The sequence below is a fragment of the Aplysia californica genome, unplaced genomic scaffold (genome assembly GCF_000002075.1).
Source record: "Aplysia californica isolate F4 #8 unplaced genomic scaffold, AplCal3.0 scaffold00231, whole genome shotgun sequence".
Taxonomy (NCBI): Eukaryota; Metazoa; Mollusca; class Gastropoda; order Aplysiida; family Aplysiidae; genus Aplysia; species Aplysia californica.
This window is the reverse complement of record NW_004797501.1, coordinates 929,758-945,687: the sequence shown is the minus strand read 5'-3', so window position 1 is coordinate 945,687 and position 15,930 is coordinate 929,758. Positions and strand designations below refer to the sequence as shown.

Genomic DNA, 15,930 nt, shown 5'->3' with positions numbered 1-15,930 from the left:
CGTGACGTAGATCCATGTATGAAAAAATGTGTGTAAAAAGTGGGAAGTGCTATAATTATAGTATAGATATATGAACAAAAGTTGTTTAAATCTAGCCTCAGTTAGGTGGAAAAAATAGAATAAAGTGAAGACAAATTTATTCAAACTGCTGCTGTGCAAAGTAGAGTATGGGCGACATAGATACACCCGCCTAAGCTGTTAAAGATCTATATAATCGAGGATAAATTTTTGACCGCACTAAAGATTTGAACGTTCCCTAGCACCCCCTCCCCCCAAAAAACAATTCTGAATGAAAAACTCAAATAGAAAATCTTCCTTATAATGTAAAATCTAGATGTTTTTACACTTCCATCGGCACAATTTAGGTAATTTATGAGGCTGACCGCCTGCTTGTGCCAAACCGGGCTGACTGAAAGGGATACAACACCCCACAAAGCCCGAGATAATCATTTTTTTTTTCATGACTCAGGAATCGAACTCGCTTCTCCTGCGAGTGACAGCGAAGTAGATTTACCTAACAACAATTGCATCACAGACGTCTGCCAACCTTAATATTTAGAACAAAAAATCTGAAGATCAGTATCAGATCTACAATATAATATTGTACCAGAGAGGGTATTGTACTGTGCGAAACATGTGCTCAACAGTGCTTGCACTTGTAAAAGATTAACTCTACTGCATGCATGTCAGTATTGTCAGTTTGTTTTGATAAGAACTAATGCAACATGACAGCCACCAACAACTTTGGACTTAATAAGTAATAAACTTATGGCAAAACACTAATTAATTTAGTAAAAATGTTTACGCTACTAGATCTAGATCTAGATCCTAGATCTATTAATTTGAAATAAATTTCGTTAAAAAAAAAGATAAAAAATGAAACCAAGCAAAATGCAACATATTGCCATAGAGTAGCGTCCCTTCTTGAGTTGTTGTTTACGGAAGTAACGAAAGGTTCTCGATTTAGAATGATGCAGTACCAATGAAACGAATTCACGTCGTCTAATTTCTTTAGAAACTAGATTCTACCTGAAAGTTCGCTTAGCTTATGCAGCGTGGTGCAATCCAAGAAACGTAGTTAACCATATATAGCAAGCTCTACCGCTCTTCTTCCCACTGAATTCCAACAGTTGCTATTAGCATGATCAGTTTGTCATTTTCCTTTGCCTTTGCTCAACATCAACAAAAAGTCCATGCCATCAAAGTCAAATAAGTGACTTTCAAGTTGTTGTTTGTAATTTTGTTAGCTCGGCCTCAATACATTAACAATACATCTTACCCTGAAGGAACTAGAAGGCTTTTGCTTGAATTGTTAAATGAAATTGGTGAAACTGCAGAACTACTTAGATCTAGTTTCAACTGATTTCAGTTCTTTAAAGAGACAAAAGTGATGGATTTCTGTGATGACTGTGGGATACTTCTCCCGCCCAATGTTGAATCAGAATATTGCAATCCCTGCAATGAAATGAAACGAAAGCGCAAGACTGCACGTGAACCTTGTGATTGTGAATTATGCCATAATAGTGGGAGTAGCCAGCCTGTCTCTGGTCATGGAAACTCTGCCGCCACAGACTTTTACTCACATCGTTCTATGAATATTTCAACATCTTCCAGTGATGATGAGGCAGACAGACAGACTTCTTCGAAAAGCAGTCAACCAAAGGGTCATAATACTAGTGGTGGTAATCAAGGTAATACTGACCCTGGATGGACTATTGTAAAAAAGGAGAAATCCCCAAGGAGTTTAGCAGGAAACCTCGTTGCTAGTGATATTAGAGAAAAGTGGGAAAAGTAAGTACTAATCGTATGCATTGAAATATTGAAGACTCTTGATACTACTCTTGAGACTCATTATGATTAAACTGAGAGTTACAATAGAAGATTAGCAAAGAGGAAGAGGGAGTTAATATGTGAGGCAATGTCTGATTGGGAGGGGGGGTAGAGTGTGTGTGTGTGTGTGTGTGTGTGTGTGTGTGTGTGAGAGAGAGAGAGAGAGAGAGAGAGAGAGAGAGAGAGAGAGAGAGAGAGAGAGAGAGAGAGAGAGAGTCACATAGACAGGAAGACAGGCACACAGAGAGAGATCAAGAAAGAGAGATCACAGAGATCCACAAACCACACAAAGAAAGGGAGGAGAGAGAGCCAGAGACAGAGTGTCTAGAGAGAGAATGATGAGAGAGAGATAATGGGAGAGAGAGAGAGAGAGAGAGAGAGAGAGAGAGAGAGAGAGAGAGAGAGAGGGAGAGAGAGGGAGAGAAAGAGAAGGGGAGGGTAGAGAGAGATAAAAAGAAAGAAGAAGAAGAATTTGATAAAGATCATGTGTACAAGAGAGATACCTTGTAACCCTATTATCTGCTTTTCATATTATTTTGTTTTAAAAACCTAAAGGTATTTTATAAAGGCATATATATATATATAATATATATATATATATATATATATATATATATATATATATATATATATAGGGCACAAGGGAAAAACCAGCGATGTCAGTTTTTTTCATTTTCTGGGTTATTGTCCTGGCATGATGCCTGGCTTGGTCTGCTTTAGTCCGTCTAAGACGTACGAAAAAACCAGTGGTGCCAGCCTCTGTGAGGGTTAGAAAATATAGCCCACAATAGAAGAACCAGCGATGTCAGGACGTAAACAACGGAAAAACCAGCGATGTTAAAAGCATACTTTTCTTTGTTGCCTCTCTTTGTTACCAATTAATAATATTTCAGTGACAAATGGTGAAATGGTATAGATTTAACACCCTGTCAACAGTATTAGGTTATTTAAAAGGCGGGACCTCTGAGTTTAAGTCCATCCCCGAAAGGACTGAGCCAAATATGAAATTCATGTAAAGTGCCTGGTATACAGTGGACACCATGGACACAGTTGGACAATCTGGATTTTGCAGACGACATGGTGCTTCTGTCGCACACCCAGGAACAGATGCAAGCAAAGACTTCAGTATTAAACAGCCTCGGAGTCTGTTGGATTGAGGATCCACCCCGGAAAGTCAAAGGTCCTAAGGACAGATGCACAACGAAAGCAGCAGGTCACAATAGAAGGAAAGGCCCTAGAAAACGTTGAATCCTTCTGTTATCTTGGGGAGCATAATTGACAGAGAGGGAGGAACAGGTGCTGAAATAAAGTCCCGCATTGGAAAAAGCACAGGCTGCTTTCATATCTTTGGATAGGATTTGGAAGACCAGAGAGATCTCACTTCGAACAAAGCTGAGGATTTTCAATTCAAACGTGAAGTCGGTCCTGTTGTATGGATGTGAGGCATGGAACGCTTTACAGACTTGTAAAAGAGGATCCAGGTTTTCTTGAACAGGTGTCTAAGAAAGTCATTGAGGATCAGATGGACAGATAGGGTCACCAATGTGGAAGTGTTAAGGAAAACAAGACAGATCCCAGTCAGAGATGAGATAGGAAGAAGGCGGTGGCGATGGATTGGACATACTCTCAGGAAGTCAGGCAGCTGCATAACAAAGAAAGTTTTGGATTGGAACCCACAGGGCAAGAGATCAAGGGGAAAACCTTGTGGAACTTAGAGAAGAATCACAGAAATGGATGTACAGAAAAGTTTGAAGACATGGAATAACATCAAGAGGCTAGCCCAGGATAGAGAAAAGTGGAGGGTGTTTGTCCGTGGCCTATACCCTGATGCAGGGTGAGAAAGGCAATGATGATGATGATGATGCCTTTTCCAAAGACACAACATCGGACTGAGCTGAGGCTTGAATCCCTGCACTGTTCTTATATGCGTTGCTAAACTGGTAAATCATTCATTGGCACCCATGCTACCCTAACCTTTGATTTTTCAAAGAACTTGGGCTGCCCAAAAATGTCGGCAAACAATTTGTACAATCGTTAGCAGCTATCTTTCTTCTCCTTTAAATGTACTTTCTTAGTGATGAAACAGTTCACCTGTACTGTTACGAGACAATCGGCAAAAAGGGTGGGGATGATGTGGCTAGCATGCTGGTACATTACTTTTAATTCTTTAAAAACTTTAGTAAGGTTTTACCTCTCTTGCAACTGCGTAAGGTCATATGAGCGCCAAGGGGTGGATGTCAACAGAGAAGTCCAAACTGGGAATCAGGCTTACTCTGCTCACCTCTCTAGCCTCAACAGCACAAGAGTGTGCCAAACATGCAAAAGAAGTAGGGGAAAATGACGATAGTAAGGATGAGGAAAGAAAAGCAACAGTTCCCTTATTCACATTCTGCCAGCAATGTAACTCGTGCACCTACCAGAACAAGAACTAGACGGTGATCTGGTTTCTCTGTCATGTTGTTGCCCAACAACTCATTTCCAGTGAGAGGCCACAGCTGCTTGGAATGCGACAGAGACATGGCATAGATATGCCAGCCAGTTGGGTGGAGCAACTCGAGACAGCCCTTTGGAAACCCTCGCCGCTCCAGATAGTGGGGATAACACAAGCCGTATTCCAGAATGTGTTAAAAAATGTATTAAAAAATCTTAAACCCTTCTACAGGGTCTCCTGCCATATACCCACTTGACCTCTGCATCTCATAGGCCCATCCACAGCCAATGCTGTATAGTGAGAGCTGGAACTGTCCGTTTCACACCGCAATCATTATGAAGCCGGTGGAAAAGAAGCGGGCTGCAAGACTCCAGTTCCTGATACCCCTCTATAAGAGCCCGCTGACCATCAAAGCTGCCAAATATAGGTCTACAGACATGAAGGTGTTCTGGCCCGACAGCTTTTCTCCGAATTACCTCTTACTGGGGGACCAAGTGCCACACAAGAGTCTGATGACTCAGAGTCATCATCCAAAAATGAATATTAAATAGAATAAAAATGAAAGTAGTAAATATAATTATAAAATGGTGTGCAATTTTCTTGTTTGAATCTTTTAGTTTTGTTTGTATTCGCAAATGAGTAAAGAAACTCACAATTCATAGGCTTACTAGTGGATGGAGACCTTGCCCACAACTTAAATGGGAAAATCCAGCGCTGTCAGTTTGCTACCTAATTTTTCTATTTTGCTCTCTCTGAAACACCCATGTCACAAAGGACTATGAAAATTTCCCATTGTTAACATAAATGGTCTTACTTGAAGTTGAAGTCAATGTATACAGTGGAGAAATCATTGTAACAGAAAAGGAGTTGTAAGTCTTTAAAGTTTGTTTTTCAATTATCTGGAAACTGCAAAAACCTGACATCGCTAGTTTTTCACTTGTGCCCTTCATATATAATTTTATTGTAATAATATTATCATTTTTAGTATCATTAGTATCATTACTATTATAAAATATTATATTTTTTAATTTTGAGGATTTGATCAACTTTTCCCAAAATCATAGCTTTTGCTCCTGCATGAATGAAAATCTGGCTGCCCTCAAATGGATCAAACCATATCAAATATTATAGAGATTTGATGAAACTCTATCATTCTATGACGTGTGTAATATCTTAGTTTATATTTTGCTTCTTTCGGATTTTTGTTTTTTAATTAAAATAGGCTAGTGTTTTTGGCCCAGTGACAAGACTGCAGTGCAGTGGCCCATGCTAAGATTTTCAGACTCTAAAATATTTTCTAGTCAGCTACATGTACATGGTTGTTCCTTAGTCAACCGATGGATTATCTTCAAATTTGCTCAGGTTGACTATCTTGTTATAGAAGGATTGCTCAAAAAAAGGATCACTGGTACTTTTTAGGTATGGTTCAGTATTTTTTAAATTGAAAATCTCCCCAATATGGATTCACATTCAAAACACAAAACACAATTTTAATCGTTATTAACCACCAACCCCCCCTCCCTTTTACAAACTGTAAGCCAAGGGACATCACCTACGAAACAATTTTTGTTTTTCGTTATCACGCAGTTATCTCCCTGTATAAGATTTCAGCAACTTTCATACAAATGTTTTATACACATTATAATAATATTATGATTATGTTCATGTTCAGACACGGAGTTTTTTTTGGTTGATATTCTGTATATTGATCGTCTCATGAACTTGTTTAAAAAAAAATAAAAAAATTAGGTCTTGCTAATTTCCCACAGATTATGAGTTTTCCCCAATCGCAGGTCTGTTATGTTTGAGAATAAAGGATATTTTGAATTTAGTTCTTACTTTCTGTAAAGGAAAGACAAGAAGTATGCAGGCTTACTAAGCCAGATTTAGCCTTTGGGGGGATAGATATAAAATCATTATCGTTCATATTTCTTGAATGCTGTTTTTTTTTTTTTTACAGAGAACAAATTGATTACAAAAGGCAGCTTTGCAAGACTGACACACCTGTTATCTCTGCCCTTGTCAGTGGATGCAGAAGAAAAGAAGGTGGTGGTCGTTTTTATATCGGTGGTGTTGACATTTCCTTCATAAAAGGAAACAACGTTGATGCCTGTGCCTGCTTGAGTGTGATACAGATGCCAGACCTCCAGGTGAGAGGCCTATGTGCTTTTCTGGATAGAAAAAGAATGAATGAGAATAATACAATGTTTCTACATCACATGTACCTTTGTTCTTTTGTTCATGCTGTAGGCTGTGGAGGAATTGTGTGTATTAAAATCGTTATAAAATATTAATTGATTTAAGATTAAAGTTGAGTTTTTTAAAATGTTGTTAACTTCAGAATATTTTTCATTTTTCTATGTGCAGATGGTTTACCAGAGGATGGAGATGATTCAGCTTACTCAGCCATATATACCAGGTTTTTTGGCTTTCCGAGAAGTTCCAGCTCTTGTTGATCTGTATCACGAAATGGAAAAGTCAGCACCTCAGTATCTGCCAGATGTAAGTACAAATACAGCATCTGTAGACCTGCCAGGTACTCTGATGAAATCACTCTCCAATTTTTTTTTTCCTTTCATCGAAAAACCCTGAAAGTTGTGCTTAGAATTCAATTTTTCTGTCTTGAATTTCATTTTTATCTGGTCGTATGCAAGTTATCATAAATGATTTGAAAATACAGTTTTATTTGGGTTTACATACAACATTTGTATTACTTATTGTAGATGACTTGAAAGTAAACATTTTTTTATTTGAGTTTGCTTTCGTGGACAGTACTTTTTCATGTTTTTGCAATACTCTTTTATTTGCCGCGGTCAGTTCATGTAATCTTAATTTACCTGGGTTCTGGAGACTCCAATTCCCCCCCCCCCCCCCCCACCCCCAACTCCTATTTTTGGGGACAACTCTGTCAAAATCTCCTGTATAAGGTCATAGAGTTGTCGGCAGGTCTGCTTCTGAGCTTGTAACCAATTCAGTTTTGATGTTATTTAAGAAAACAAAAGTCAAAGTCTGTGCTATGTGACTGTACAAGTTATGACAGTGCAAAGGGGTCCTAACTTGTCATGTTATGAGTAGAAATGTAAGGTATGCCTATGATCTGTTACAATTTGGCTGACATTTTATGCAGGTTAGTTTATGTGTTTTGAAAGTATTTGGTCTTGGTCATACATTTATTAGATATTTTAAAAAAGTTTGTTAAAGTCCCTCAATTGTTACAACTTTCTTCATCAACTAGTTTTTTTTAAAGATTTAAATGTGTAAATAACTTTGAAATATTGAATTGTGAAAATATTTTGCTTGTCTCTATTGAGGTGGTTGCTTGTCTCATTTTTACTGAAGATTGCTCTCGTTTGCTGTTCAACTAATATAAACCGGTTGTACATGTATCGACTCTGGTATTCATGTTGTTAGTACAGTGAATCATGGAAAAAAGAGCACTATCGTCAAATGTTTGTTTGTTTGTTTCATTCCATATCATGAGCTTATTAACAGTTTTGAAATTCATGCACATTTTTGTAATCTCTTCCGATACCAGCTCATCATGGTAGATGGAAACGGCATGTTACATCCCAGAGGTATGACTTTGTTTCTTGCTTCTCAGTGGCTAGATGTTGCGGTGTGGTTTTCTCCTTCTAATTCTTTCTGTATCATTTTTGTCTGAATTTGTTCCCGTAGAAATGTAGCAATAATTATCATGAGTGTGGACTTGAAGCAAGTGAGAAAAAGTGCATAGGGAAGGACTGCCAGAACATTGAAGAAGTGTAGACAGGATCTTTCAGGTCAGGATTTAATAGTCAAAATGTTTGCTTTGAGAGGTTCTTCTTGAGAAGACTGTTTTAGAAGTAATTTATGACATTTTGATATGAGTTTAGCTTATTTTCACATTGACCTGCAAAGCTGTTACAGGCTAAAATTGTAAAAATGTTTTTGGATGTTTTTCCAGCCAAATTTTGTTTTGTTTTATTGGGTCAAATTCATGTGAACGTGTTTTGCAGGATTTGGATTGGCTTGCCAGTTGGGTGTGGTCCTGGATGTGCCGACAATGGGGGTAGCAAAAACTCTGATATCTGCCCAAGGTATCGTTGACGATGAGGCTCATAAGAAAAAGGTGAGGAAGTATCAATGTTTCTTTTCAGATTGTGTCATAGAAAATTATTTGAGGAAGTAGAGAAACAGGCCGCAATCAAGTACTGGTGTATTTTTTTTTTTATTGGCCTGCTACTTCTGGTGTCTAAGTGTAATAATAATAATAATGCAGGTATTTTCTATGGTGCCCACTCCCGTATTCTGCAGCTGTGGACTTTGACAATACCTTATACCTATGCGTGAACATGCATACATACATTCTTTAGATTGACACTAACACACAAGCAGACATTCTGACAATCACTGCACAATGGATGACAGTAATATGCACATTATTTTAAGAACTTTAGAGCACTACGAATAAGAGGGACTATCTGTCAAGATGGCTTTTCAAGAAGTATTGTAAATTTTGTCTCTGACATTGCATCCCTCAAATGTTGCTTTTTATCCTTCAAATATTGTAGAAGAGAGTTCCAGATAGATAGGGCTTGTTCAAAGAAGGTGGTGTTGAGATCCCCCAAAGGCTCAAGTGTGTGATGACCTGTCACTGGCCACTCGTTTGTTGAATCATGAATTTTGGTTTGTTGATCTGTTCTCTGACAGATCAGTTTTTTTTCTGTGGTCCGCTTTTCTTGGACAACTCTTCTCTAATCATCTTTATTTCTTATCCTGACAGAAAAAAACTTTGGCAGGTGCTGGCGATGATTTTGATTTGACGTCCGATTCAGGGGAAGTCCTTGGAAAGGTGACAGCTTTTTTTAGTCTTCTTATACATTGTTTCTGAAATATTTAGTATCTTAGTCCACTGTATTGTGGTTTTCATGTTACTTATTTTTTATTACTGTTCTAATGGTATATACCATAACTTTCAAGTAGAAACCCATTAAGTTCTGGTAGTTTTTGCAGGCTACATGAAATTGACTATTTTTATATAAGTTTCCTTGTAACATCAGGGTTGGTATTGCGTCCTATAAAATTTACCCCATGAAAATCGATGAAGGCATTTTCGTTACGGGATTCTATTGTGTGAAAAAAGGAATGAAAAGCACTACTTACCTATTTTTTTATCTGAGGCTGTGGATCAAGGAGCGTACCTGATTCATACTGTTTATACTAGCCCCTCTTGCTATTACCGTTTAAAAGTTAAAAAGAAAAGAAGTGACCTGTCTACCAATGACAGATGTGCCATATCAATTTTTGGCCTAATTTCTGTTGTGTTTTAGTCTATGAAGAGTCTGTTCACTTGGCCAAGTTGGAGAGAAGGACATGGACGCATGAAAAGAAGTGGAGCAGATACTCTCACAGCTGTGACCAACCACTCTGTAGCTATCACTGACCTCTTAAGTCTAACCCAGTGCATATCAACTTTTTTATAGCCAGCACCCACTTTTGCCACCTTAAAAGAGGCTAAGATTTCTTACCACCCACCTTCATTGATTTCCTAACATGGCATGAAATAATTGGGTGATTCCCAATGCCAACTAAAATTTAAAAATTTCCGAATTGCCACTTGTGACTGGTATCGCCCAGGTTGGCAAGCACTGGTCAAACCTCTAAGTTGTTTTGAAATTTCAGTGTGTCCGCGTCCATGACCAAGCACCAAACCCGGTCTACGTCTCCATTGGCCACAAGATATCAATAGACTCAGCAGTGTGGTTGGCTCTAGAGTGCAGCAAGTACCGTATCCCTGAGCCTGTCAGAAGGGTGAGTTTTGTCCATGGTCAAAAGTATTTCTTCTGTTGAAATGGATATGGCTCTAATCATCATGACACTGGGGCAGAGCAGCTAAGCACAGTGGAGTCCACTTAAAGCAAAATCTGCTGGACCCCCAGATTTTTTTCGGTGTAGCCATTTTTTCAGTATAGAGGGATGGCTCAAATAGCTGAGAAAAAAAATCAGGGATTCTATTTTCTTTCAGTCAATGTCTGTTTTTGGATTAACTATGTTCAGTTTAAGTAGATGCAACCATAGACTTGACAAATGTTTTTTTTTTGGCCCTCGTTGGGGAGAGGCAGCAAGAACGGTAAAGTAGGAAATAATTCCCACTTCATGAAACTGTTTTTTTAGTTTTTTCTTACAGCTCCTCTCTTGGATCAATCACTCTATGTTTGTAAAGCTGACACCTCTACAGAATATATATAAAGGAAAGTTGTCAAAGAGTGCTGTGGGTTCTCTTACCTTCTGTGACGGTTTACTCGTAGAATTGAGACTTTCTCTTTCTCAAGGCTTTTTGACAATTCTGTACCCTATTGTTTTCCCTTGTTGTTCTGTTTCGGGCTCTTGATGAGGTGGGTTTTTTTTTCATTGGTAGGAAAAACACTTATACACTGAAGACATATGAATGCATACATATATAAATATGCATGTATTATAGACGTAATATGCTTTCACACACCACGCAGACTTATCAGTGCATTATTGATTAGATGTTCTGGTAAACCTTATTGCGAGTGTCTCGTTTTTCAGTCTTTATTTTTCTTTCTCAAATGGTCTCATCAGTCTATAGGATGTGCATGATAATATGAAGAGTGTGTCTCATCATGTACCTGAGATACCCTTGAGACTCATAGTTCTCAATAATTTTCAGTCTAGTCTAAAAGCACTGCTCCTTGATTTTCAGGTGCAACAAATTTCTGTGCGTGTGTGTCGTGTAAATTCAAGAATAACTTTTTTGCGTTAATTTTTTCATAGAGTGAAGCAGTTCTTAGTCTTGATTGAAAGCTTTAATCCTGTTTTATGATCATTTTGTCGCTCAATTTGCAGGTCTTGTAAATTTCTCTTGTGCATTGGTTTATGATGTTAGGATGAAAATTAAAGGATAAAATTTTTTTGGTTTTTCTATTAATATATTAGAAACCTATGATTGTGATGTTCCCTATATTGTCACCCCTCTGACGTAGAGCCCTGTCTGCTTGTAGAAGAAGTGGTCTTTGTATTTGAGTCATAAACACATGTAAAACTATTCAGATCAAGGGGAAGAAGAGTTCAGCAGAGAAAAAAAAAGTCAAAGTAGGAATAACTAACAGCATCTCCGGTCTGTTAAAAGGTAACATTGTCGATGTGAGAATTCAATTAAATCCACATGTCCATGTATTACTTTCCATGGGACAGTGGGACAACTGGTTGACGCCCACTAAACCTGTTCTAGCGAAGGGGACATAACTACGTGAATTCTTAGGTTGGAAATATTCATGGTAGTTATTTCCCCTATTCCCTATAATTCTCTCTCTTTTTTCTCTTCTTTCTTTCTCTCCCTCTCCCTCTCTCTCTCTCTCTCTCTCTCTCTCTCTCTCTCTCTCTCTCTCTTTTTATCTTTCTCTCCCTCTCTCTCTCTTTCCACTCCCTCTCCCTATCCCCAACCAATATAAAAGGCCCAGCTGTTTTTCTGTGAAATAGGCCAGTTAAAATGTATAACTCCAGGTGTGTCTTTTGAAAATGGTGTGGGGGTTATTTTACACACGTTGCCATATTAGTTTAAGGTTTGAACCCTTGTTATTTCTGGACAGTATCCTTTATGACTGGCGTCCTGTTGGGGGAACTGTAGTCAAGCATGCATAAAGTAAAATTAGTGGGTTGCTGAAATCTTTTTGTTGTGTATATTTTGCTTTGTATGTGTTTTGAATACAAAGAATATACATATTATATTAGAAATAAATTGGGGCCTTAAAATCTGTTCGCTCTGTAGGTGTTCACTGTGTGTAAGTTAGACTGGAATGCTCTATCTTTAAATTAATATATAAGTTCTGTGACTAGTTGACAACACACTTCAACAAAAACAGGCAAAGAAATAATCGAGACATCCAAATCATGTTTTCTGGACCTCATTAAAAAGATGCTCTGTAAACTTATGCTGTCTTTCTGTGAGAATCTCTCTCCCCTCCCCACTTTTTGATTTTCTGTGTAGCATGCGATAATTTTTAGTTTGAATCTCTGCTAGCTTTATGTTTTATCTATACACTTCATTTGTGCATGATATACTTATGATATTTGTCTCTGGTGTACTTTCTAGGCGGACCTGGATTCCAGGGAGTACCTGAGGCAGAACAGGAGGGACCTACATGAATTCATTAAGACTTAATGATTTTAATGTTGGTAAGAGTTTTATAGCACTTGCAACACAAATATGAAGATATGAGGTTTTAATTGAGAGTAACATACAAAGAAAAGAAGGAGGCAAGATATATATATGAGGACGATAGATGTTTAATAGAGCAGAAGAAGCAAACCACACCAGAACACCTGCCAATCACACACGAAGACTTAATGGCTATTATTGTTGTTTGAATGGAACAGGAGGCCACTACTGTATTGTGCATGTAGTTAGTGCAGATATTGTATACCGACAAGACCTTACTTTTGTGCTTTCATTTATGAGATTTGTGCCCTTATTGTGTAATGGAAGTGGGTGGTTGGCGGGTGCTCTGGTGTGGTTTGCTTCTTCTTATCTATGAAATGAAACATCTATCCTTCTTATCTCCCCTTCTTCTTTTTTATGTTTGTTACTCTCTTGTAACACCTCTAATCTTCTGGCGCTCATATGACCTCATGCAGTTGCGAGCGCCGTAAACCTCTACTAAAACTAAAAAAGGAAGTTACAAAACATGTTTGTGTGTTAATGTCTGGTTCCAGCTTTTATGGAGGATTTTTCTGTGCTTCAAAATTATGTAGATTTAAGCACCTGTGCAGATGCTTTTGGATGTTCAGAGAGCACTACAGCAACTGTAGGCTACGCGTTAGAGCCATGTTCAAGTACAAGATAACAACAAAGAGTAATCTGTGAAATAAATAATAATATGATTAGACTGTTTGCTGCCCGGGAAGCCGAGAATGTTTCTGAGTGTCCTTGAGTCTGCTGGGGTAATAATATAGATTGGAAAGGGCATACAGCTTGCTGTTGAAAGAGGATATGTGTCATACATTATTCGTTATTTATTATTATTACATGTATAGCTTGTTCACTTTTGTAAATAAAATTCTAGCTCGTTTATTAATTAACAAATGCCCACGAAACCTTGCATGGTACTTCTGCAAGTCTGTGACCTAAAAAAAAAAATATTTTGATTCTGTTATAAAAAAGTTTTTCTCTTTAGGCCTTGTGTTAAAAACCGCTTTTTGGATGCATACACAAGATCGCTAAATAAATGATATACAGTAACCTTGCCTACAAATTGCTCATTTTAAGACAGCAACACCACCCTGCCCCCATATTTCAGAGTAAGCTTGTAGATTTCATCCTCCAGCTGTCTAGACGTCTCCACGTGCTCCATGGGAGTCTCAAAAGTTACTCACCCCGTCCCTGGAAACGGGTTTCTTAAGCGTGTGATTTTGAGGAAAATGTGTCAACTTTTGAATGTTTTAGGTGTACGCTGTAAATGCCATAATATTTTTTTGACCCGCTTTAGGTTTACATCAAAGTAAATGTGTCGAAACTTTAGTTTGCAGCAACCTTTATTTATGGCCTTTTTTTACTAAGATTCTACTTGTCATCCAACTTTTAGACCCGTATGGAAAGATCTGAGAAGGTTAAACTAACTTAAACAGAGCGATTTCATTTTTTCTTGCTTTATCCGCGGTCAGATGAAAGTGAACAAGCTATAGTTCTGTTTACTCTGTGGAGAGGGGTTGCAGTGAATCTTTTCTCTGCTCATCGGGAGAATTTAAAAATTATAACGTCGTCGTCTTACAACTGTAAGTTTTGCAGACAGATTTTCCATCTATTAGACCCTCTTGAAGACTTCAAAGTTTCACATTGTTCGCAATAGTGACTTGTTATGTTCATTTTTAAGTGGGCAGTGTTGCTTTTTTGTGATTTTTAGACATTTTGATGTTCATTTCCTTGAGTTATGAATACAACTAGTGGCATTTGCTGAATAAGAATACTTTTGTTACTCTTTTCACTCCAAGTAGTGCTATATCATGACTGTATGATATGTTATATATTTATTGCCTGATTTGGAGATTTTTAAAAGTTTGATTGTAATTCACAATATGACAACACATAGAGTGGAATCCTCTTAAACCAAAACCTTTTGGGTCTCCAAATGTTCTTTGTTTGTGATGTGTTTTTTAGTTTAGAGGGATTGCTCAAATAATGAAAAAAAAAGATGGTGACTCTCTATTTTCTTTTGGTTTATAGCTGTTCTTGGTTTAAGTGGATTTATGTAGACCTAGTTTTATTGCTCAAAAGTTGTTTGCTGTGTCAGCGTATCCATTTCAGGTAGCTTCATGATATTTATTGAGTTGTTTCTTCTGAATGTTACTGTTTACTTTTTTGTTGTTGCTGAGATGAATGAGGAAACTGATGGGTGTGGATGAAACAATCTTTACTTTTATTTTTTATACACACATATTTCTGTTGTTCCATGTCACCGTTAAGGAACCTTTATTACAACACTTTTAAGGTTTTTAAAAATCTTATATTTTTTAGACAAACATTTGCAATATTTCTCTATTGACTCCTGAGTCGAGTATGTGTACAATTATTAAAATTTTTATTCATCAATAATTCTCAACCATTTAAGGAAAGTCTCCTCATGCTCAATTTTTTCATTTGTTGTGTGATATATGTATCATGATAAGAATAAAAGGTTAATGGGATTATAAACATTGCGACTTACATGGCATGTGTGTTTGTTATTTTAAAGCTTGCTCTTTTTCTTAAAAAAAGCGTGATATCTTTTCACTTCACTCTCTAAAGATTATCTTGGAAGTGTCCAACTTTTAAAAATCAAATAAAGACCAATATTAGATTTGTCTTTGCCAATGAGGTTCAAACAGGTTCAAGACTGCTCATATATATATATATATATATATATATATATATATATATATATATATATATATATATATATATATATATATATATAGAGAGAGAGAGAGAGAGAGAGAGAGAGAGATATAGATAGAGACACTCAGAGAGAGAGACACCCTCTCCCCAGAGAGAGAGAGAGAGAGAGAGAGAGAGAGAGAGAGAGAGAGAGAGAGAGAGAGAGAGAGAGAGAGAGAGAGAGAGAGAGAGTATTATTTGATGTATCCTTAAAGTTTAACTTTTTGACTAACACCACACTTAGTGATCAGTGATGCTTCATCGTGAAGAATCATGAGTAAAAATAAAAAAATTGGGCTCTTTGCACCTCTAAGGAATAAGTTAGTACATGTATGAAATTTTTTACAATTACCCCTCCTGGATGTAGTCTAGGGCGTATTGGTCCAAATTTGTCTAATGGGTCCTGGAGTACAGTTGAACCTGTTCGAACTACCACCTGTCCAAGACAGTCATATGTACACCCCCCCCCTCCCCCGTGCGCTTCGTCCCTTGTGTTTTTGCTGCATATATTATTGACACTGTCCAAAAAAGACCACCTGCCTAAGAGGAACACTTTTCTCCTTGACAGTGGGAGGTCGTCTTGGACAGGTTCGGTTGTATGTTATGCATAGTGTTCTTTGGTAAGTGTTTTACAGCGCTCGCAACTGAATTAGGTCATATGAGCGTGCAGACTCATTAAACATTTTCAGTTGGAAGGAAATTTTGATTTTTTCCTAGGTGGCGGCCAAAGCCTACTCTTATAAATCGATTTTGGACC

The 15,930-nt window shown here is 37.6% G+C and overlaps 1 protein-coding gene across 2 annotated transcripts; it reads left to right on the top strand.

Moving 5' to 3' along the window:
- Positions 1–941: 941 nt before the first annotated feature.
- On the top strand, positions 942–14,959 carry LOC101857879 (endonuclease V). Of its 2 annotated transcripts, XM_035970183.1 has the most exons (9): positions 942–1,791; positions 6,222–6,411; positions 6,629–6,763; positions 7,797–7,836; positions 8,257–8,369; positions 9,024–9,092; positions 9,923–10,051; positions 12,357–12,439; positions 13,561–14,959. In XM_035970183.1, exons 1-8 carry the CDS (start codon positions 1,391–1,393, stop codon positions 12,423–12,425), a joined length of 1,146 nt encoding a protein of 381 aa, XP_035826076.1. In that variant the 5' UTR covers positions 942–1,390; the 3' UTR covers positions 12,426–12,439; positions 13,561–14,959. The 2 variants fall into 2 exon arrangements, with proteins under 2 accessions (XP_035826076.1, XP_005100019.1); XM_005099962.3 differs by lacking the exon at positions 13,561–14,959 and having other exon boundaries at positions 12,357–12,492.
- Positions 14,960–15,930: the final 971 nt, after the last annotated feature.

Bases quoted from the DNA above. Each gene is read 5' to 3' on its own strand.
- LOC101857879 (XM_035970183.1), top strand. From the start codon at position 1,391: ATGGATTTCTGTGATGACTGTGGGATACTTCTCCCGCCCAATGTTGAA. The intron at 6,764-7,796 runs GTAAGTACAAAT...TTCCGATACCAG, and splicing joins CACCTCAGTATCTGCCAGAT to CTCATCATGGTAGATGGAAA. The intron at 9,093-9,922 runs GTGACAGCTTTT...TTGAAATTTCAG, and splicing joins CAGGGGAAGTCCTTGGAAAG to TGTGTCCGCGTCCATGACCA.